The sequence below is a fragment of the Salvelinus alpinus genome, chromosome 21 (genome assembly GCF_045679555.1).
Source record: "Salvelinus alpinus chromosome 21, SLU_Salpinus.1, whole genome shotgun sequence".
Taxonomy (NCBI): domain Eukaryota; kingdom Metazoa; phylum Chordata; class Actinopteri; order Salmoniformes; family Salmonidae; genus Salvelinus; species Salvelinus alpinus.
In genome coordinates this window covers 20,699,750-20,722,233 of record NC_092106.1, presented here as the reverse complement: position 1 = coordinate 20,722,233, position 22,484 = coordinate 20,699,750, and the positions used below count along the sequence as shown (strand labels likewise).

General features: G+C 42.5%; 1 protein-coding gene across 1 annotated transcript in view; it reads right to left on the bottom strand.

Moving 5' to 3' along the window:
- Positions 1-3,644: 3,644 nt before the first annotated feature.
- Positions 3,645-22,484, bottom strand: part of tyw1 (tRNA-yW synthesizing protein 1 homolog (S. cerevisiae)) — an 80,091-nt gene continuing 61,251 nt past the window's right edge. Inside the window, 3 exon segments of the mRNA XM_071358170.1 lie at positions 3,645-5,304; positions 5,307-5,373; positions 18,351-18,388. Coding sequence (XP_071214271.1) covers positions 5,150-5,304; positions 5,307-5,373; positions 18,351-18,388 — 260 coding nt within the window. The 3' untranslated portion in view covers positions 3,645-5,149.

Sequence of the window (22,484 nt, the reverse complement as noted above, 5' to 3'; positions counted from 1 at the left end):
GGCAGAATGGTTAGAGAGAACAACCAGGGAGATAGAAAGTGTTGGAGGAACGGTTGGTGTGAGGAAACTGCTCTAGAATCAGAATGAAGAGATAGCTGAAGAATGAAGCTCAGCTCAGAGACTACAGATAGCTAGATAATTCTCCTGTGGTTTAGTTCACGACTATTCATGGTACCTGAGCGATCTTCAGAAAATATAGGGTGTTTAGGAAAATACACAGTGGATACATAATGCCTTGTAATACAGTAGCATAGAAGTGAGTTGCTTTTAGACTGGATAATAAAAAAATATATGTTTTGCGATTTTTTCTAGTCTCTCTTTTTCTTTCTCTGGTGTGTCGGCCCTACAAATGGTCTCATTCCTTATTAGCACAAACATTAGCGCCCAGTCGGTTCTTTTTACATTTCTCTTAAAGGCTTCATTAGCGTAGCTACATAGCGGCTAGCTCTCCTCTAGACAGTCACTAGACAGTTCAGTCGTCAGTTGAACGGCGTTTCCTCCGACACATTGGTGCGGCTGGCTTCCGGTTTAAGTGAGCAGCTGTTAAGAAGCAGCGCGGCTTGGCAGGTCATGTTTCTGAGGACGCATTGACCTTTGCCTCTTCCGAGCCCGATGAGACAAGATCGTAACTACCAATTGGATATCACAAAATTGGGGATAAAAAGGTGGGGGAAAATTTGAAATAAATAATACAAATAACACTTAGAAGACCGAACCCAAGATCACTCCGGACACTACACAGCCAAACTCCAGTGAAATATGTTTCCATGTCACTTATGTCAGGTCTCTTTGGTGTGTTTTGTCATGCTGTATTCTGTTCAGTTCAATTTGTGTGCAGTTCCACAGCAGCTCTCCTAGTGACAAGGGACCATGCTGGGGTTTTCAACAGCAGGGGTTTTTGGTTTTTGAAGCAGATCTCTTTCTCTCCCTCCCCTCCCTTCCTCCCTCCTGCTCTCTGTCTCTGTAAATTCAATTCAATTCAAAGGGCTTTATTGGCATGGGAAACATACTGTATGTTTACATTGCCAAAGCAAGTGAAATAGATCATAAGAAATGAGCAGTAATCATTAAACTCACAACATTTCCAAAGGAATACAGACATTTCAAATGTCATATATAACGATGTGAAAAAATAGTTAAAGTACAAAATGGAAAATAATCTCTCTCTCTCTACATGTATGCCTGCTGAAGTGACTTTGCAGCACTACAGATTGCATACTACAGTTAGCGAGCAGAGCAGCTCCCACCCTGGGGGACTGCAGCAGTGTTAGTTGTGGTTTGTCTCAGCGTGTGGCATCTGTGGAAGCCAATCAGAACAGCTGGAGAGCACTAATGCAAGCTGGCATACCAGGAGTCACCCTTCCCTCATCCTCATCTCAGCTGTGACGGGAAACAGAAAAGAGATGAGGAAGAATGAAGACAGGGGCCTCTCTCTGTCCTCCATCTCTCACTCAAACACCATCTCTCATTTTCTGTATTTTCTATCTCTTTTTTTCTCACTCTCTCTCTCGCTCTCTTGCACTCTTTCTCTCTCTTACCCTCTCTCAGGAGGAGGGTGGGTTAGTGAGGAGAGAGTGTGATTAATGGAGAGACAGCTGCTTGGAAATGCACTGTGTGACTTTGACCACTGATTCCTAGCCTTAACGATTCCCAGTCTCTACTCAGGGAGTAAACAAGCAAGACAATAACATGTCAGGAGCTTTTGAATTACGCTTTAGATGTTTCTTATGTCTATATAAAGATACACATCTTCTTGACTGGCTGAGTTAATTTTTATTGTCACATGCACAAGTACAGTGAAATTCCTTTCTTGCAAGCTCTTTCCCCACAATGCAGTAATCAATATCAGTCGTACAAATTGATAGGTTCGGATTTCTGAACTTTAAATGTTATTAATCATTAGTTGTAATAAAGACCTGAGGGGTGCCATAGCCGAGGGGCTAAACCAGAAGTTAATGGTTATCTTGGAATGTATGGGCATCACTGCCTGGTACGGCAATTGCTCGGCCTCTGACCGCAAGGCACTACAGAGAGTAGTACGTACGGCCCAGTACATCACTGGGGCTAAGCTGTCTGCCATCCAGGACCTCGACACCAGGCGGTGTCAGAGGAAGGCCCTAAAAATGGTCAAAGACCCCAGCCACCCCAGTCATAGACTGTTCTCTCTACTACCGCATGGCAAGCGGTACCGGAGTGCCAAGTCTAGGACAAAAAGGCTTCTCAACAGTTTTTAGCCCCAAGCCATAAGACTCCTGGAAAGGTAATCAAATGGCTACCCGGACTATTTGCATTGTGTGCCCCCCCCAAACCCTCTTTTTACGCGGCTGCTACTCTCTGTTTATCATATATGCATAGTCACTTTAACTATACATTCATGTACATACTACCTCAATTGGGCCGACCAACCAGTACTCCCGCACATTGGCTAACCGGGCTATCTGCATTGTGTCCCACCCAACACCCGCCAACCCCTCTTTTACGCTACTGCTACTCTCTGTTCATCACATATGCATAGTCATTTTAATCATATCTACATGTACATACTACCTCAATCAGCCTGACTAACCGGTGTCTGTATGTAGCCTCGCTACTTTTATAGCCTCGCTACTGTATATAGCCTGTCTTTTTACTGTTGTTTTATTTCTTTACCTACTTATTGTTCGCCAAATACCTTTTTTGCACTATTGTATTCGGCGCACGTGACAAATAAACTTTGGTTTGATGTACTGAGTGTAGGGAAAACAATCACGTGGTAGGCAATGATAAGGGGAGAGAGCCATGGATTAGTGATGAAGGGGGTCGAGGTCAGGTCACGGAGAAGGAGAAGTTTATGGCCTGTATCACTTTGTTTCCTGCCTAGCAATAAAGATACAATGTTTAGCGAGAAGGAGGAGACTCCACCCAAAGTTGGCTACATATACACCACTATTGTAAACATGTTTTGGTCGATTCAGCTGTTCGATCCCTTGGAAAGAATTAACTTGGTTTGAACTTTCACAGTGTCCATTGAGTTCTTACTCTAATAATCAGAACCTAACCAAATATTATATTATAAAGTAAAGTAGAACAAAAACACACAAGAAAGAAAATAATAAGAACACGAGAAAGTAAGTAAGCTAAATACAAGCTCAAATAAAATTGTATTTGTCACATGCTTGGCAACCAACAGGTGTACTGTAGACTAACAGTGAAATGCTGACTCCATGATGTCTCCTAATGGTGGCTCCCTGCAGGGAGACAGCGTGGCAGAGCTGGTCCAAGTCTGCTGGGTCTGTCATGTCCAGTTCGTACTATCAAGGCACAAGGCGAGACCCAGATGCAGACACAGGAGGCAGATGGTTGGAGTCTTACAATGTTTATTAATCCAAAGGGGTAGGCAAGAGAATGGTCGTGGACAGGTATAAAGGTCAACATCAGTTCAGACTCCAATAGGTACCGAAGAACAGGCAGAATCAAGGTCAGGGCAGGCAGGATGATCAGGCAGGCAGGCAGGAATAGAAAAGGAGTACGAGAAAAACACGCTGGTTGACTTGACTAAACATACAAGACAAACTGGCACAGAGAGACAGGAAACACAGGGATAAATATACTGGGGGAAATAAGCGACACCTGGAGGGGGTGGAGACAATCACAGGAACAGGGCGTGACATTTATATTTTCGACATTTACTTTTACTTCACGACATTCCTAAAGAAAATCATTTACTTTTTACTCCATACATTTTCCCTGACACCAAAAAGTGCTTGTTACATTTTGACAGGAAAATGGTCCAATTCACACACTTATCAAGAGAACATCCCTGGTCATCCCTACTGCCTCTGATCTGGCAGACTCACTAAACACATTCTTCGTTTGTAAATTAATTAATTAGGTAACACAATAAAATATCAATGAGGCTACAGTTGAAGTCGGAAGTTTACATACACTTCAACCACTCCACAAATTTCTTGTTAACAAAACTATAGTTTTGGCAAGTCGGTTAGGACATGTACTTTGTGCATGACACAAGTCATTTTTCCAACAATTGTTTACAGACAGATTATTTCACTTATAATTCACTGTATCACAATTCCAGTGGGTCAGAAGTTTACATAAACGAAGTTGACTGTGCCTTTAAACAGCTTGGAAAATCCCAGAAAATTATGTCATGGCTTTAGAAGCTTCTGATAGGCTAATTGACATAGTTTGAGTTAATTGGAGGTATACCTGTGGATGTATTTTAAACTCAGTGCGTATTTGCTTGACATCATGGGAAAATCACAAGAAATCAGCCAAGACCTCAGAAAATAATTGTAGAACTCCACAATTGTAGAACTCCACAAGTCTGGTTCATCCTTGGGAGCAATTTCCAAATGCCTGAAGGTACCACGTTCATCTGTACAAACAATAGTACGCAAGTATAAACACCATGGGACCGCGCAGCCTTCATACCACTGAGGAAGGAGACGTGTTCTGTCTCCTAGAGATGAACGTACTTCGGTGCGAAAAGTGCAAATCAATCCCAGAACAACAGCAAAGGACCTTGTGAAGATGCTGGAGGAAACAGATACGAAAGTATCTATATCCACAGTAAAACGAGTCCTATATCTTCATAACCTGAAAGGCCGCTCAGCATGGAAGAAGCCACTGCTCCATCATAAAAAATCATAAAAAATCCATCATAAAAAACCATCATAAAAAAAAGCCACACTACGGTTTGCACATGGGGACAAAGATCATACTTTTTGGAGAAATGTCCTCTGTTCTGATGAAACAAAAATAGAACTGTTTGGCCATAATGACCATCGTTATGTTTGGAGGAAAAAGGGGGAGGCCTGAGCAACAGGCAGTTTACTTTGGGCACGTCAGTCAGGTGGAAATGGAGAAAAATAGACCCTAGCCTGAAGAAGTTTAACTTCTATTTTTCTCCACTTCCTGTCTGACTGACGTGCCCAAAGTAAACTGCCTGGACAGTGCAGTTAGATTAACAAGAATTTAAGCTTTTAACCGATATAAGACACTTGTATGTTCCTAAATGTTTTATATCCATAAACTCACTCTTCCATTCTGTCTCTATCTCTCGCTTTCTGTCTCTCTCAATACATTATAACCGAATTATGAACACTAAAAGTCTAAGTTTGTGTGGATGGAGAGGAGGAATCTCTCTCACTCACTCACTCTCACAGCATCCTGAGATATCTTTGGTCTTGTGTCTCATCTGGTAGCGTGTGTCTGTTGGGTCGAAGCCTCACTCCTGGGCACCAACCAGGGCCTGGGTCGGGGTCTTGGCCATGTAGTCCTGGGCAGAGAAGGTCTGGCTGCCTCATAGGCATGGACAAGCTCCTGGAACCGCTCGTAGTCTATCCACGTCCACCACTCTCCCTCCACCTTGAACTGCATGGGGAAACACACATGGATAATGCTAGTACAGTACATACAGCATACACATGCACACAACAGTGCGCAGACATGCACACACAGAGAGAGCATTACAGATGCAGAGAGACTCTTCAATCAATCATAAATCACACTCAGACTAAGGGACTATAGGGCTCATGGAGCAGCAGTCTCCAGTCTCCAATGAGCTGCCAGCCTTAAAGGAGCATTCATTAACCAACCAGAAGTACAGTGACTCATCGAACCTATCAACCTCTGGATGCTAACTCATCTATGAGAGGTGGGAGGAGTAGGAGAGATTGGGGGTGTGTGTCCATTTGTCAATAACAGCTGGTTCGCTGTCAATGACTGTTCTCTCTACTATCGCATGGCAAGTGGTACCGGAGGTATACTAGGCGGTGTCAGAGGAAGGCCTAAAAGTCAGACTCCAGTCACTCAAGTCATAGACTGTTCTCTCTGCTACCACACGGCAAGCGGTACCGGAGCGCCAAGTCTAGGTCCAAAAAGCTCCTTAACAGCTTCTACCCCGAGCCATAAGACTGCTGAACAATTAATCAAGTGGCCACCCGGACTATTTGCATTGAGCTCCCCCCCTTTGTTTTTACACTGCTGCTACTTGCTGTTTATTATCTATGCATAGTCACTTTACCCCTATCTATATGTACAAATTACCTTGACTAACCTGTACCCCCGCACATTGAATCGGTACTGGTACCCCCTGTATATACAGTTTAAGTTTACATACAACATAGCCAAATACATTTAAACGGCATTCCCAGCCGCGTCCTCAGAGCATGCGCAGACCAGCTGGCTGGTGTGTTTACGGACATATTCAATCAATCCTTATCCCAGTCTGCTGTTCCCACATGCTTCAAGAGGGCCACCATTGTTCCTGTTCCCAAGAAAGCTAAGGTAACTGAGCTAAACGACTACCGCCCCGTAGCACTCACTTCCGTCATCATGAAGTGCTTTGAGAGACTAGTCAAGGACCATATCACCTCCACCCTACCGGACACCCTAGACCCACTCCAATTTGCTTACCGACCCAATAGGTCCACAGACGACGCAATCGCAACCACACTGCACACTGCCCTAACCCATCTGGACAAGAGGAATACCCATGTGAGAATGCTGTTCATCGATTACAGCTCAGCATTTAACACCATAGTACCCTCCAAACTCGTCATCAAGCTCGAGACCCTGGGTCTCGACCCCGCCCTGTGCAACTGGGTCCTGGACTTCCTGACGGGCCGCCCCCAGGTGGTGAGGGTAGGTAACAACATCTCCACCCCGCTGATCCTCAACACTGGGGCCCCACAAGGGTGCGTTCTGAGCCCTCTCCTGTACTCCCTGTTCACCCACGACTGCGTGGCCATGCACGCCTCCAACTCAATCATCAAGTTTGCGGATGACACTACAGTGGTAGGCTTGATTACCAACAACGACGAGACGGCCTACAGGGAGGAGGTGAGGGCCCTCGGAGTGTGGTGTCAGGAAAATAACCTCACACTCAACGTCAACAAAACAAAGGAGATGATTGTGGACTTCAGGAAACAGCAGAGGGAGCACCCCCCTATCCACATCGACGGGTCAGTAGTGGAGAAGGTGGAAAGTTTTAAGTTCCTCGGTGTACACATCACGGACAAACTGAATTGGTCCACCCACACAGACAGCGTTGTGAAGAAGGCGCAGCAGCGCCTCTTCAACCTCAGGAGGCTGAAGAAATTCGGCTTGTCACCAAAAGCACTCACAAACTTCTACAGATGCACAATCGAGAGCATCCTGTCGGGCTGTATCACCGCCTGGTACGGCAACTGCTCCGCCCACAACCGTAAGGCTCTCCAGAGGGTAGTGAGGTCTGCAGAACGCATCACCGGGGGCAAACTACCTGCCCTCCAGGACACCTACACCACCCGATGTCACAGGAAGGCCATAAAGATCATCAAGGACAACAACCACCCAAGCCACTGCCTGTTCACCCCGCTATCATCCAGAAGGCGAGGTCAGTACAGGTGCATCAAAGCAGGGACCGAGAGACTGAAAAACAGCTTCTATCTCAAGGCCATCAGACTGTTAAACAGCCACCACTAACATTTAGCGGCCGCTGCCAACATACTGACTCAACTCCAGCCACTTTAAAAATGGGAATTGATGGAAATTATGTAAAAATGTACCACTAGCCACTTTAAACAATGCCACTTAATATAATGTTTACATACCCTACATTACCCATCTCATATGTATATACTGTACTCTTTATCATCTACTGCATCTTGCCATCTTTATGTAATACATGTACCACTAGCCACTTTAAACTATGCCACTTTATGTTTACATACCCTACAGTACTCATCTCATATGTATATACCGTACTCTATACCATCTACTGCATCTTGCCATGCCGTTCTGTACCACCACTCATTCATATATCTTTATGTACATACTCTTTATCCCTTTACACTTGTGTGTGTGTATAAGGTAGTAGTTGTGGAATTGTTAGGTTAGATTACTTGTTGGTTATTACTGCATTGTCGGAACTAGAAGCACAAGCATTTCGCTACACTCGCATTAACATCTGCTAACCATGTGTATGTGACTAATAAAATTTGATTTGATTTGATTTTTTGATTTAAACTCAGTTTTTCACAATTCCTGACATTTAACCCTAGTTAAAATTCCCTGTCTTAGGTCAGTTAGTTCACTTTATTTTAAGAATGTGAAATGTCAGAATAATAGTAGAGAGAATGATTTATTCCAGCTTTTATTTCTTTCATCACATGGGTCAGAAGTTTACATACACTCAATTAGTAGTTGGTAGCATTGCCTTTAAATTGTTTAACTTGGGTCAAACATTTTAGGTAGCCTTCCACAAGCTTCCCACAATAAGTTGGGTGAATTTTGGCCCATTCCTCCTGACAGAGCTGGTGTAACTGAGTCAGATTTGTAGACCTCCTTGCTCGCAGATGCTTTTTCAGTTATGCCCACAAATGTTCTATAGGATTGAGGTCAGGGCTTTGTGATGTCCACTTCAATACCTTGACTTGGTTGTCCTTAAGCCATTTATCCAGAACTTTGGAAGTATGCTTGGGGTCGTTGTCCATTTGGAAGATCCATTTGCGACCAAGCTTTAAGTTTCTGTCTTTCCATTCACACGAGTGACATAGGCAAATATACAGTGCATTCAGAAAGTATTCCAACCCATTCATTACATTACAGCCTTATTCTAAAAAAAAAAATATTTTTAAATCCCGCATCAATCTATGTACAATACCCCGTGATGAGAAAGCAAAAGCAGGTTTTTAGAAATGTTTGACAATTTAAATATATATAAAAAAAACTGAAATATTACGTAACTATGCAGACCCTTTACTCAATACTTTGTTGAAGCATCTTTGGCAGTGATTACAGCCTCGAGTCTTCTTGGGTATGACGCAACAAGCTTGGCACACCAGTATTTGGGGAATTTCTCCCATTTTTCTCTGCAGATCTTCTCAAGCTATGTCAGGTTGGATGGGGAGCGTCGCTGCACATATTTTCAGGTCTCTCCAGAGATGTTCGATCGGGTTCAAGTCCGGGCTCTGGCTGGGCCACTCAAGGACATTCAGAGACTGGTCCCGAAGCCACTCCTGCATTGTCTTGGCTGTGTGCTTAGGGTCGTTGTCCTGTTGGAAGGTGAAGCCTCACTCCAGTCTGAGGTTCTGAGCGCTCTGAAGCAGGGTTTCATCAAGGATCTCACTTTACTTCATTCATATCTCTTTTGCTTCATTCATCTATCCCTCTATTCTGACTATTCTCCCAGTCCCTGCTGCTGAAAAACATCCCCACAGCATGATACTGCCACCACCATGCTTCACCGTAGGGATGGTACCAGGCTTCCTCCAGACGTGATGCTTGGCATTCAGGTCAAAGAGTTTAAGAATGATGGAGGCCACTGTGTTCTTGGGGACCTTCAATGCTGCAGACATTTTTTGTTACCCTTCCCCAGATCTGTGCCTCGACACAATCCTATCTTGGAGCTCTACGGACAATTCCTTCGACCTCATGGCTTGGTTTTTGCTCTGACATGCACTGTCAACTGTGAGACCTTATATAGACAGATGTGTGCCTTTCCAAATCACGTTCAATCAATTTACCACAGGTGGACTCCAATCAAGTTGTAAAAACATCAAGGATTATCAACGGAAACAGGATGCACCTGAGCTCATTTCGAGTCTCATAGCAAAGGGTCTGAATACTTATGTAAATAAGGTATTTCATTTTTTTAAATACATTTGCAAAAATGGCTAAACCTGTTTTCGTTTTGTCATTATGGGGTATTGTGCGTAGATTGCTGAGGATTTAAAAAAATATATATTTTAGAATAAGGCTGTAAGGTAATAAAATTTGGAAAAAGTCAAGGGGTCTGAATACTTTCCGAAGGCACTGTATATCACAAACAATGCAATTATCACAACACATTATTTTTCCTGGCTTGGCTTCCCCAGTGAATTTACTCACACACCGCTACTGGTTATGCAGGTGATTATACCTGGCTGCTGGATGGTGTAAGGCTGACAGAGGAGTTTAGAGAAGGGTAGGGTGGAGAAATGGCACACTATTCCACAGGAGGTTGGTGGCACCTTAATTGGGGAGGACAGGCTTGTGGTAATGGCTGGAGCGGAATATGTGGAATGGTATCAAATACATCAAACGCATGGTTTCCATGTGTTTCATGCCATTCATTCATTCACTCCATTGTTCATTCACTCTCATCATTGGGGTATTGTGCATCGATTGATGAGGGGATTTAAAAAATCTATATATTTTTTTGAATCAGGCTGTAATGTAATGAATGGGTCGGAATACTTCCCGAATGCACTGTATATTTGTCTATGTCACTCGTGTGAATGGAAAGACAGAAACTTAAAGCTTGGTTTGTTATGAGCCATCCTCCCCTCAGTAGCCTCCTGTGCCCTACTCTCTATATAGTGTACTTCTTTTGACCAGAGCCCATAATAGTAGTTCACTATATAGGCAAGTGCATGCATTTACAATCAGTACATTTCGTGTACGCAATGTTATCTTTTGTTGTTTGTTGCTGATTTATTGTTCTTTTTCTTCTTCTATTATCTTGTGTAGTTTCCTTCATGTTACTGGAATGACTGTCATATCGGGAACATAACAGCGGGTGTGTTTGTATTTCATTGCAATACATTTGTATATGACCTGAGAATGACCTGTCCACTGGTATATGAAGGACATATTCGGTGTGTTGGCAGGGAGAGCATTGTCAGCACAGCCTCTAAACCCACATTTTCTATTCATCTCCATCTTTTTATAGGCTCCAGAATAGGAATCTGACATTTTAACACTCTTGTAAGCCCTCAGAGGATTGGCTGTAAAGGGGTTTATAGTTTGTGTTTATTGGTCAGTGAAGTAGGTCACTGAGTACAGTGAGTGGGAGGGAGTGTCAATGTGGATGGAATGAGTGGGTTGGGTCAGTGATAAAATAATGTATATGTTGAAAGATAATGATTAAATAATTCCACTCTGAAACCTTATAATTGTATGAAATTGATTAGAATCATAAAATTATAATCTGATGATGTGTGTAGTTTTAGTCAGAATTAGATTAAACAATGTATCTGTATAGTGGAAAAACACAGACTGTTTGAGCAAGGCGTAGCTTAGGATTTGAACTTGTATGTGTGTGCCGAAGACAAAAAACGAGAACAATTAAACTGTGTTTGGACCGACCTGGCTAGGCCTCTGAGAAAACCTATGATAGCATAAGGAGTACTTCTCAAGGTTCCCCTAATCTCGGGGGAATGGAACTGTCGGCTGGGTAGTGATACACAGTGGTGAGAACTATGGAGAAGGATAAAACTCACCTACTGTTTGTGTGTATGTATGTGCGTAGGATATCTACTGTTTGTGTGGAAGTATGTGCGCAGCTATAAAATGGATGTCTTTGTATAATGGACTTCAGAACGTTCTCTGAATAAACGGTACTAATCTTTTGCATAAGCTGAGTCTTTGCCTAATTATTATTATTATACCCATGGTCTTACAAACCTCGGGGATTGGTCAAAGCTATTGATTGATAGTTATTATCATTGGGATTGAAAATTCTCGTGACAGTCAGGCAACAATAGGAAATTACAGAATTCAAAATCTTTGGCAGACTGTGGTTGCGTTTTGAACTCAGATTTGAATGCCTGTAGGTCCTCAGATCCCAGGTGATGGATGTTTGATTGATCATCTACCTACAGGAGGAATTATGGAAAGTAGTCATGTTCCTTCAGTGTTTCTCAGAGGTTTAGAGAGTTGCTGACTTCATTCAGACTGACAAGAGACAGACATGTCATACGGAGTGACAGAAAAGCGATCAATCCCTCCTCTCACTCTGGGCATGCCGTGAACAATGATCATCTGCTCTCACTCTTTATTCACAGAACTTTTTCACACATCCCTCTCTCTACAGTACCACACTCACCATACCTTTCCTAAGGCTACTGTAGTTCTCCTGCATTGTGTGTAAGAAGACAAATGATAGGTGCAGGTTGGCCAGCCCTCTAGGGAGAGAGGGAGTGTTGCTTATAGAGAGAGTGTAGGTTAGAGGCTAAACTATAATGGCTTCGGCCTCAGGGGAACAGATGCTTACATGTTAGGGATGGCTGAGTGCCTTCAGTCTACAGGTCCCTTTGGCATTACATGCTGGTCCAACAGAGCCGGTCAAAACAGGGCTTCCGTCTGCAGGGGAGAAGGTTCCCAGACTCGCCAGCTGTAGTTTCAAATGTTCACAGTCAGATCGAGATTCAACGATTCGAGTTGCTGAAATTGCAGTCAATTAAATGTAGTGTTACAGGTCCCAGTTTTTGGACTGGTGCAGCAGATAATAGTTATCGTAACACAGGATAAATAATGAAACAGGAGAACGTGTCTTCTCTTTCAAAGGTTCTCTCAATTATTTTATTCAACGTTTGCACTTGAGAAAATGTTGAATAAAATAATTGAGATTATTTTCATTGTATTTCAATGTTTTCTTTTGTTTTCTTTAAAGTGTATTTAGTGATCTGTCTCATAAATCCCTGACATATTCACATCCTCAAATTCTTTACATTTATACCGCAAACACATTTACTCTTAACTTTAATTCACCTGTTTGGGTTATAATTATGTAGTTGACTGTTGCCCACTATAGCCCCATAGGAGACTGTAAAACATGAAAGCCTTTATAACTCATTAGAAGTTACTTTATACCATGTTCAAAATACATTTAACCAGTATAAGAAGAGGGCTAATAGAAAGACAAGACTATTGCAACTGACATTAATGCTAATTATTGGAAAATGATTGAACAAGCTAGCATAACCGAAGCTAGCAACCAACTAACCGGAGCTAGCAACCAACTAACCGCAGCTAGCCAAAAGCTACCCGCAGCTAGCCAAAAGCTAACCGCTTTTCTAACATTTAAAGTACAATAATTACAAAGTTCTTAAACATCACAGTTACAACCTTAAATTCTCTAAACCCTTAGGATATTGTCAGGAGTGTCTTTTTCAAAAATATCAAGAGTTACCAATTAGTTTTTTGCTAGCAAGAGCAATTAAGTTGAAAATATCTACAAAATTGTGTATTAATGCAGGTGATTTCTTTGATTGGTTTGTGTGTGCACAAATGCATGTGAGCATGTTTGTTAGTCCGTGTATGTGTGCGTGTGTGCATTTTTTGTTAGTGTGTGCATGTCTTCGTGAGATGGAGAAGGTGGGCTAGGTTGATGGTCACTTCTATTCAGATTACCAAAGGTGTGCATCAACTCTGGTGAGATTGGAATGGTTTTGTGGTTGGTTCACTTCATTTCTCTAAGTGATGTATGCGATGTGTCATCCTGAACTCATTTTAGCAACGCATTGCTATTTAGCATATGGAACAATTTGTTGAAACTAAGTATAATAATGAACATAAGAATTATTATTATGGACTACCACAATCATGGTTTATGACGAAGTCCTAAGTGTGTTGATATGTTTGTATATTTGTTTTTGTAAAGATTACTCAGGCCTTTAACAACGGATAAGTGTGTTTATGTGCGGTCTGTGTATGTGTTCATTCATCTAAGTTGTCTCCATAGTAATGTGGAGCCTATAGCCAGCTTCCTCACCATCCTTAAGTCCTCAGAACCAATTTGTAGATTCCATCTAAAGTTAGCCCATAGAGTTCAAGGAGAGCGTATGACCAGAATCCTTAGTTAGAATGTTTGTGTGTGTTATGGTACACACACACACACACATCATGTTTTTATCTCTGACTAAAATGCAGTCCCACTCTCCTCTGAGTTGTTGAGTTTGTTTACCATACATTTTTAAAGACAGATTTAGCTTTAAACTGGCACCCTCCCACACACTGCCTTTAGAAAACCTGCTGCGCCACGGTTTATATTTAATTTAGTCAACAACAACAGTGTGATTTGGAAACCCACCCAACTTTGAGAAAACATATGGCCCACTCTAGGCAGGCACAGGTTTGGTCCCGAAAAAGGTATTATAATCAAGTATATCCTTAGGCTAGCTAGGCTACATTCAAATATTCACGCAAGTATACAACTTTAAATACATGCTGAATACATTGCTTTATTCTAGGTAGAATGCTAGTGTAGACATTATGTGTCTCTGACTTCAGCCAGCCAGGCACAGAAAGGGACAGGACTGGATAGGACAGGAGGCAGGGTAGCTGAATGAGCCTGGTGATGCCAACATTGTCACATCCATTCCTGCCCTGGCTTCAGAATCAGAACCCATCCTCAGAATGTTTTGTACCCTCAGAACGGAACATCAGAGTTCCATCCAGACCCAACCCTTCCCTTCCTTTATTATCCAACAACACAAAGCATATGGGGGATGATCAGAATGGCTGCTTGGCCAGGACTTCATAAGGACAGATGGAAAGTAAATGTGCTTGGGTTTGTTCAAACCATTTTGTAGCCCAGTTCCCATTTGGGGGACGATAAAGGAGAGTTTGGAGTGGAGATCTAAATTTGTAGCGATAATGCTGGCTCCCTATAAAGCCATAAACGTTTATGAATATGGTGTTTTTGGATTTCAAAATATAGGGACCAGTTAATGTATTATACCCATGGGTTGATTTTGTTACTCAGCAGATTCATAGTTACTATAAAACCAATATTTCATAAAAATATGGGGGGGGGGTCTGTTGAAGAATGGTGTCTTTTTTACATTTTTCACTGTGTTTGGCAAGGTGGCATCCTCATTCATTCTCAGGCTGCCATTGGTGCACACAAGTGCATACTCAGCCTGAGATGGAGGGGTGTTGAGGCAGTACCAGAGCCCTGAGGCATACCCCATTCTGCACACCGCCATTGGGCCTGCTTTGACGACACACTGTCTAATGCCCGTGTGTGCACGCGTTCTGAAGCCAGGTCTTTGATGCTTGTGTCAATGACATTTATTAAGGGGATACATTAAGGCCTTTACTTTGGCAAAAGAGGGGCTACATAGCAATTACTTATTTTTTACCCTATCATTGCAAATAACACTATTCTTGTCTTTGAATAGAATAGCTTGTGGGAGTTCATGCTTGTGCATGAGTGTGTGCACAATATACATACAAGTGTGTGTGTGTGTGTGTGTGTGTGTGTGTGTGTGTGTGTGTGTGTGTGTGTGTGTGTGTGTGTGTGTGTGTGTGTATTAGCATCACAGGGGGAGAACTCTGGGCTCTCAGTCAAGCAAACAGATTTGAAGGGAACGGGAGCCAAATTGAAAGCTGCCCTCTGCCAAAGAGGAAATTGCTGGAAATGACAGCAACAACCCAAAACGCATGAGAACACTGACACCAATGGAGACCCTAACAGAATTCGGTGCCACTTGGTGTCTGAGTGTGGGAGTGGTGGAGTTGGGGACACTTTCAGTCAGTAAATATTTTCTTCATTTTCTTTCTGAACCCAAAGCTTCAAAATCACATAATCTAACACTCAAATGATAATCTGATGCTCTAATGATGACCGCGGGTGATACTACAAAATTATTTAGGATCACACCGTCCACCTTGCACTGCACTCTGCTGCATTTTCCAATCAGAGCTGCCATCTGGGAACATTCATTATTTGGCAGCAGGAAACTAATGATATTAGAGCCTGGTGAGATCAACAAAATCTAGGACGGGATTCAATCCGATCGCTGCTTGTTGAAAATGCAGTTTTGAAGGTAATTTCCTATTGAGCCGACATCTGCAGCATTTTCCCCGGGAACATTGCTTTAAAAGCAGCATTGTCGACAACCCACAATCGGGCCTTAGCTGTGCCTGTAATGTTTATTTTAGCTGTTATTATTTAACCTTTATTTTGCCAGGAAGTCCCATTGGTGTCAAAATACCTTGTTTACAAGAGATACTTTTGAGACATACAGTACCAGTAAAAAGTTTGGACACACCTACTCATTCAAGGGTTTTTCTTTATTTTGACTATTTTCTACATTGTAGAATAATAGTGAAGACATCAAAACTATGAAATAACACATATGGAATCATGTAGTAACCAAAAAAGTGTGAAACAAATCAAAATATATTTTATTTTTTTAATTCTTCAAAGTAGCCACCCATTGCCTTGACAGCTTTGCACATTCTTGGCATTCTCACAACCAGCTTCATGAGGAATTATTTTCCAACAGTCTTGAAGGAGTTCCCACATTTGCTGAGCACTTGTTGGCTCGGTCCAACTCATCCCAAAACATCTCAATTGGGTTGAGGTCGGGTGATTGTGGAGGCCAGGTCATCTGATGCAGGACTCAATCACTCTCCTCCTTAGTCAAATAGCCCTTACACAGCCTGGAGGTGTGTTGGGTTATTGTCCTGTTGAAAAACAAATGATAGTTCCACTAAGCGCAAACCAGATGGGATGGCGTATCGCTGCAGAATGCTGTGGTAGCCATGCTGGTTAAGTGTGCCTTGAATTCTATATAAATCACAGACAGTGTCACCTGCAAAGCACCATCACACCTCCTCCTCCATGCTTCACGTAGGAACCATACATGCAGAGATCATCCGTTCACCTACTCTGCATCTCACAAAGACATGGCGGTTGGAACCAAGAATGTGAAATTTTGTCACGCCCTGGCCATAGAGAGGCTTTTATTCTCTATTTTGGTTAGGCCAGGGTGCGACTACGGTTGGGCATTCTAGTTTCTTTATTTCTATGTTTTCTGTTTCTATGTTTTGGCTGGGTATGGTTCTCAATCAGGGACAGCTGTCTATCGTTGTCTCTGATTGGGAATCATACTTAGGCAGCCTGTTTTTCCACCTTAGTTGTGGGTAGTTGTCTTCGTTAATGCATGTATAGCCTTACTGAGCTTCACGTTCGTTTTTTGTTGGCGACGTTTAAAAATAAAAAGGAAAATGTACGCTCGCCACCCTGCAGCACTTTGGTCCGGTCATTTCCTAGACGACGCTTGTGACAAATTTGGACTTATCAGACCAAAGGACAGATTTCGACCAGTCTAATGTCCATTGCTCGTGTTTCTTGGCCCATGCAAGTCTCTTCTTCTTATTGGTGTCCTTTGGTAGTGGTTTCTTTGTAGCAATTCAACCATGAAGGCCTGATTCACACAGTCTCCTCTGAACAGTTGATGTTGAGATGTGTCTGTTACTTGAACTCTGTGAAGACAGTTTTATTATAGCGCTTGCTGGTTTTTGCAACTGTACTTGAAGAAACTTTCAAAGTTCTTGAAATTTTCTTGGCTGACCGTGTCTTAAAGTAATGATGTATTGTTGTTTCTCTTAGCTTATTTGAGCTGTTCTTGCCATAAAATGGACTTAGGGCTATCTTCTGTTTACCACCCCTGCCTTGTCACAACACAACTGATTGTCTTAAATGCATTAACGAATGAAATTCCACAAATTAACTTTTAACAAGGCACACCTGTAATGCATTTCAATTAACAGTGTGCAAAGCTGTCATCAAGGCAAAGGGTGGCTACTTTGAAGAATATCAAATATCAAATATATTTTGATTTGTTTAACACTTTTGGGGTTACTACATGATTCCATGTGTTATTTCTTAGTTTGTCTTCACTATTATTCTACAATGTAGAAAATAGTAAAAATAAAGAAAAACCCTTTAATGAGTAGGTGTGTCCAAAGTTGACTGGTACTGTATATTGAGAGCTCAGTTCTTCGACTCTGCTCATCCATTGTTGTCAATAAGCATCTGGCAGGCTGTAGTCGTCATTTTCTCAGTTTTGACCCTGAGTGTTCAGCAAGCAGTATAGTGTGTTGACTGGGGTCAGGCTTCACATGGTGGCATGGCACACAAGGGGATGGCCTTGATTAGCCTTAATGCTAATCCTCTTGTTAACTGAGAGGAGTCAATTAACCAAATGACCACCGTTTGAAAGAGGCGCCAAACGTCTTCGTCTCAGGCATATACATTTTTTTCTGAACAGGGGATTTGCATTTTAACAGCATAATGAACTCAGACTAATGACTTGCAGTCCAAATAAATAATTGATAAATATATATTCCTTCTCAATAGTAAGCAGAGGAATGCGGGGTACCATACTCATTAGTACAGATGTGATAATTGTATGTTCTTGGTTTCTGTCAGTCACATGTGGGAGTGTGAACCTATGCAGGGGTGCGCCATGTTCTCTTTTAAAACATGATGGTTGCGTGTGTGTTCTGTAAATGTTTATAGTCCCCAAAGGACAATCCGTTTGCAGCAATTATAATTTCTACACATCATAGGAGGACAGGCTAGTTCTAATGGCTGGAATGTAATAAATAGAACGGTATCAAACACAAAATATATGGAAACCACATATATGGAAACCAATGAGCCTGTCCCCCTATTGCTCCTCCCACCAGCCTCCTCTGGCACACATGTGTGTTAATTATCCTATTATGGGTGCATGTCTGTGTCTCTTTTTCTGTTTGTGTGTGTGTGTGTACAGATTTAGTATGTGTTTTGGTATTATGTTTCCCACAGGCGTGTTCTCAGGCAAGGAGCCAGCAGCTTTCTCAGCTGAATCACACCACTGATTAAGATACATCACACCAACGTGGAAATAAAGAGCTTGTTTCTGATGCCATAGTGAGAGGTGGATTTCTGATGCCACAGTGAGAGGTGGGTTTCTGACGCCACAGTGAGAGGTGGGTTTCTGACGCCACAGTGAGAGGTGGGTTTCTGATGCCACAGTGAGAGGTGGGTTTCTGATGCCACAGTGAGAGGCTACAGTGAGAGGTGGGTTTCTGACGCCACAGTGAGAGGTGGGTTTCTGACGCCACAGTGAGAGGTGGGTTTCTGACGCCACAGTGAGAGGTGGGTTTCTGACGCCACAGTGAGAGGTGGGTTTCTGACACCACAGTGAGAGGTGGGTTTGGGTGCCAGCTTTGCATCCCCATGCTGTTCTCAGGTTGCAGAACCAACAGACCTGTCAGTTTCCATGTAACATTGTTCTCAGATTCCAGAACCAACAGACCTGTCAGTGTCCAGGTTACAGCGGTCTAAGCAAATAGGCTCTCAGCCATAGAACCAAAGAATCAGGTGTGGTGCGTTTTCACACTGAGCTAAAATTGAATAAGAAGCATCACAATTACAAGTTTTGCAAGGTTGCAGAATTGGTATGCATGGGAGTGTATAGTAAGACACAGTGGGTTATGGGGAAGTGAAGGTGTGAACTGTGTATTCTGCACGTTAAATGCTTACCAGCCTCTAGTCTGACACACTTCATGACCTCTCACTCACTCAGAGCGGGTTGAACTATGCTCTGCCGTGAATGGATTTTAATGCATAAGTGGGCTCTACTGAGGGGTTACTATAAAGTATTTTTGGGGCATTGGTTATGTCTGTCATATGAATGATATGTCACAGAGTTCCTTGTCCGCCTTAGACATGGTCAGGGAACACCTGTGGCACCTGGTAAGCTGGCATATTCACATACAGTATCTTTACAATCACATTTTAACATTCCTGAAAGAGAATAAAAATGAATGTACTGTCACACATGCTCCTGCCCTCCCTCTCTGACACTCTAGGACACCAGGCGGCCTATCATTATGCATCGTTACGTGCATCAGCGCTTCATGGGACTCACCTGGACTCTATTACCTTATTGATTGCTACCCCTATATCTGTCAGTTTCTTCCCGGTGTCTGCATTAATGTCCATTTGTTCCCCTTGTCCAGACACTGTCCTTGTTTTGTTTCATGTCCGTTTATCCATTAAATCTTCACTCCCTGTACTTGCTTCTCGTCTCCCAGCGTCTGTCCTCACACTGGTGGACCAAGTTGTTAATCTAACAATTCAGCCTGAATGTATTGTTGGATGTACTATGTTACCTAATGGTCGCGTCTGTTGGCTAATTGTTTTATTTTACCTTTATTTAACCAGGTATGACAGTTGAGAACAAGTTCTCATTTACAACTGCGACCTAGCCAAGATAAAGCAAAGCAGTGCGACAAAACACAGTTACACATATGGGATAAACAAACGTACAGTCAATAACACAATAGAAAAAACACAATAGAAAAATATATATATACAGTGTGTGCAAATGTAGTAAGATTAGGGAGGTAAGGCAATAAATAGGCCATAGTGGCCAAATAATTACAATTTAGCATTAACCCTGGAGTGATGGATGTGCAGATGATGTGGAAGTAGAGATACTGAGGTGCGAAAATAAATACTTTGGGGAATGAGGTAGTTGAGTGGGCTATTTACAGATGGGCTGTGTACAGGTGCAGTGATCGGTAAGCTGCTCTGACAGTTGATGCTTAAAGTTCGTGAGGGAGATAAGTCTCCAGCTTCAATGATTAATTGGGTTAGGCTAAAGTGCAATGCAGTCAGGTGGGTCATCAGCTGTTGCAGCAACAGCAAGATTCTACGCACAAAAGCAAGCGAATTGATGATAATGGTGTGACGTAAGATATTGCTCTTAAAAAATGTCAACATCACGGCTCCTTTGATCTGTTGATGGTTTCATCTTTCTTTTTGACAAATGTTTAGATTTTTTTTGCACAATTGCTTTGTTCATTTCTGAGTCAAATTATTGTGAAGGAAAACATTCAGTGAATACAGAACATTCTGATAGCTCCCAAAGCGTCTTTCTGGGTTTCATAATGAGGTGTTGAAAGGGGTTGCATTGTATGCCACTTTGCCTTCTCCCAAACCCTGATCTCAGAAGAATTTGGTCACTAGGCTGTGTCGTAGTAAGTACTGTCCCATATCAAGTAGGTCCCATTTGTCTGTCCCCTGGTGGTGGAAATAGGGCAACTTTTACATGTTCCACGCAGTAACCTCCCTCTGCCCAGCTAATGGAAATCATTTGATAGTTTTTAGTCACTGCGCTGCAACCGGCTCGCTGTTGTCGAATCTCAGCTCCTCTAAGAACTAGGATATACACTGAAAATGACACAAACCTCAGAAATGCAGGTATTTTTAGACACTTCAGTAACTTTAGGTATGGTGGATATAACAATGAGTGTAAAAATGTTAAATAATCCACTTATGTGCTCTCCATTTTAGCTATTAGGAAACTATCCGAACCATCAGCCCTATCTAGCCATGGTTATATTGACCATGAGCAGCGCCTAATATTTTAATGCTGTCCCCTCAATATAGTGATCCTGCAAATATAAACAGTGCATCACAGTACAGCACACACAAGCTCCAAATAATGCCTGCAATAACCTGGCATAAACTCAAAATATTATAATAATTCCTGAATAATTTCTTCCAAAGAGCGAAAATTGAGGTAGGCTATTACATCAGCGCATGCAGCATGGCATAAATGTTGATGAATGTGTCTGTGTTGGAAATCCCTGGGGTTTGGCCTCTCTAATGCACTATCAACTCAGGTTTATAGTCAACCTTGACATCTGCACAACAATAATGTAAATCCTAAAGGGGACCATTTTCTTAACTCCTAAACTGTATGGAGGATTCCTCAGTTCCGAATCCATACATTTACTCTGTCCCTTGACACAATAGCTTCCCCCTCAGATCCATACATTTACTCTGTGGCTTGATGCTATGACTAAACACAATTGAAATATCTTTGCAGGTAACCTTGGCTCTCACTGATTGGCCGAACGATCCATTTCAACAGTGTTGGCGTCAGACCTGATGATGCAGCCTGCCTGGCACCGTGTCTGATGGCCAATGTCTCATGGTGCCGTTGGAATGGCAAGAAGATCTTGTATCGGCATCTCTAAATCATCTCTGGAACAACATATGTCCTCAGCTGTTGTCAGGTGTTTTGGGAGGGATCCACAGCTCATGCCTGCTTGACATGATAATGGCTGACCCTGGCTGTGACCCCACTTTCGGGGGGGAATGGGATATTCCCAAAAAAACACACTGTATTTCCGATTCACACATGCGTATAATACACACTTGTACGTGTGAAACAGGACAAATATAAATACACACCAAATTATTGTATTATTATGCACACAAGCACACATGAGATGAGCCTTCTGAGTCAGCTGGTGGAGAGATTGAGCTGAGAGCTAACGGAAGGTATGAAAAGTGTGGGGGATTTTCATTAACACGTGTGTGTGTGTGTGTGTATATGTGTGGATGAGGAGAGCAGGTGATCACAGCTTCCCCATAGCAGGAGGTGAAGAAGCAAAGTTCAAGGAGAGAAGCAGATGTTGAACTGACTGAGCTGTAATAATTGCTGAGAGAGTGAATGATGGGAGAAGCAACGGAGTCAGTGTGTGTGTAAATCCTAAACCCAGGACACAGCGTTGGATCAAAGTGTGTGACAAACAGTTACACATGTAACTTATCAGGCTGAAGCATGCTCCCGGTTTTGAAATGAGAGGGGTGTGGGGTTTTTTGAGAGGGGAAGGAGGGCCCCTCCCATTCTGACGGCCTTGTTCAGAGAGATAGTAGATAGTGGCCTATCTTCAGGAGATAGTGGCCTATCTTGCGTAGCTTCCTCTTCACATCTTCCTCCTCTCCTTCAGGGGAGGCGAGTCTAAAGGAGAAGATGCGATAAAGAGCAGGAGAAAGGGGCCATCGTATTGTACCTCTAGCATAAGACAATTACTGTACTGCCAAAGGAAGAGATTAGGTAATAGAATATAATAGACCAGAAATTATGCTTCAATGT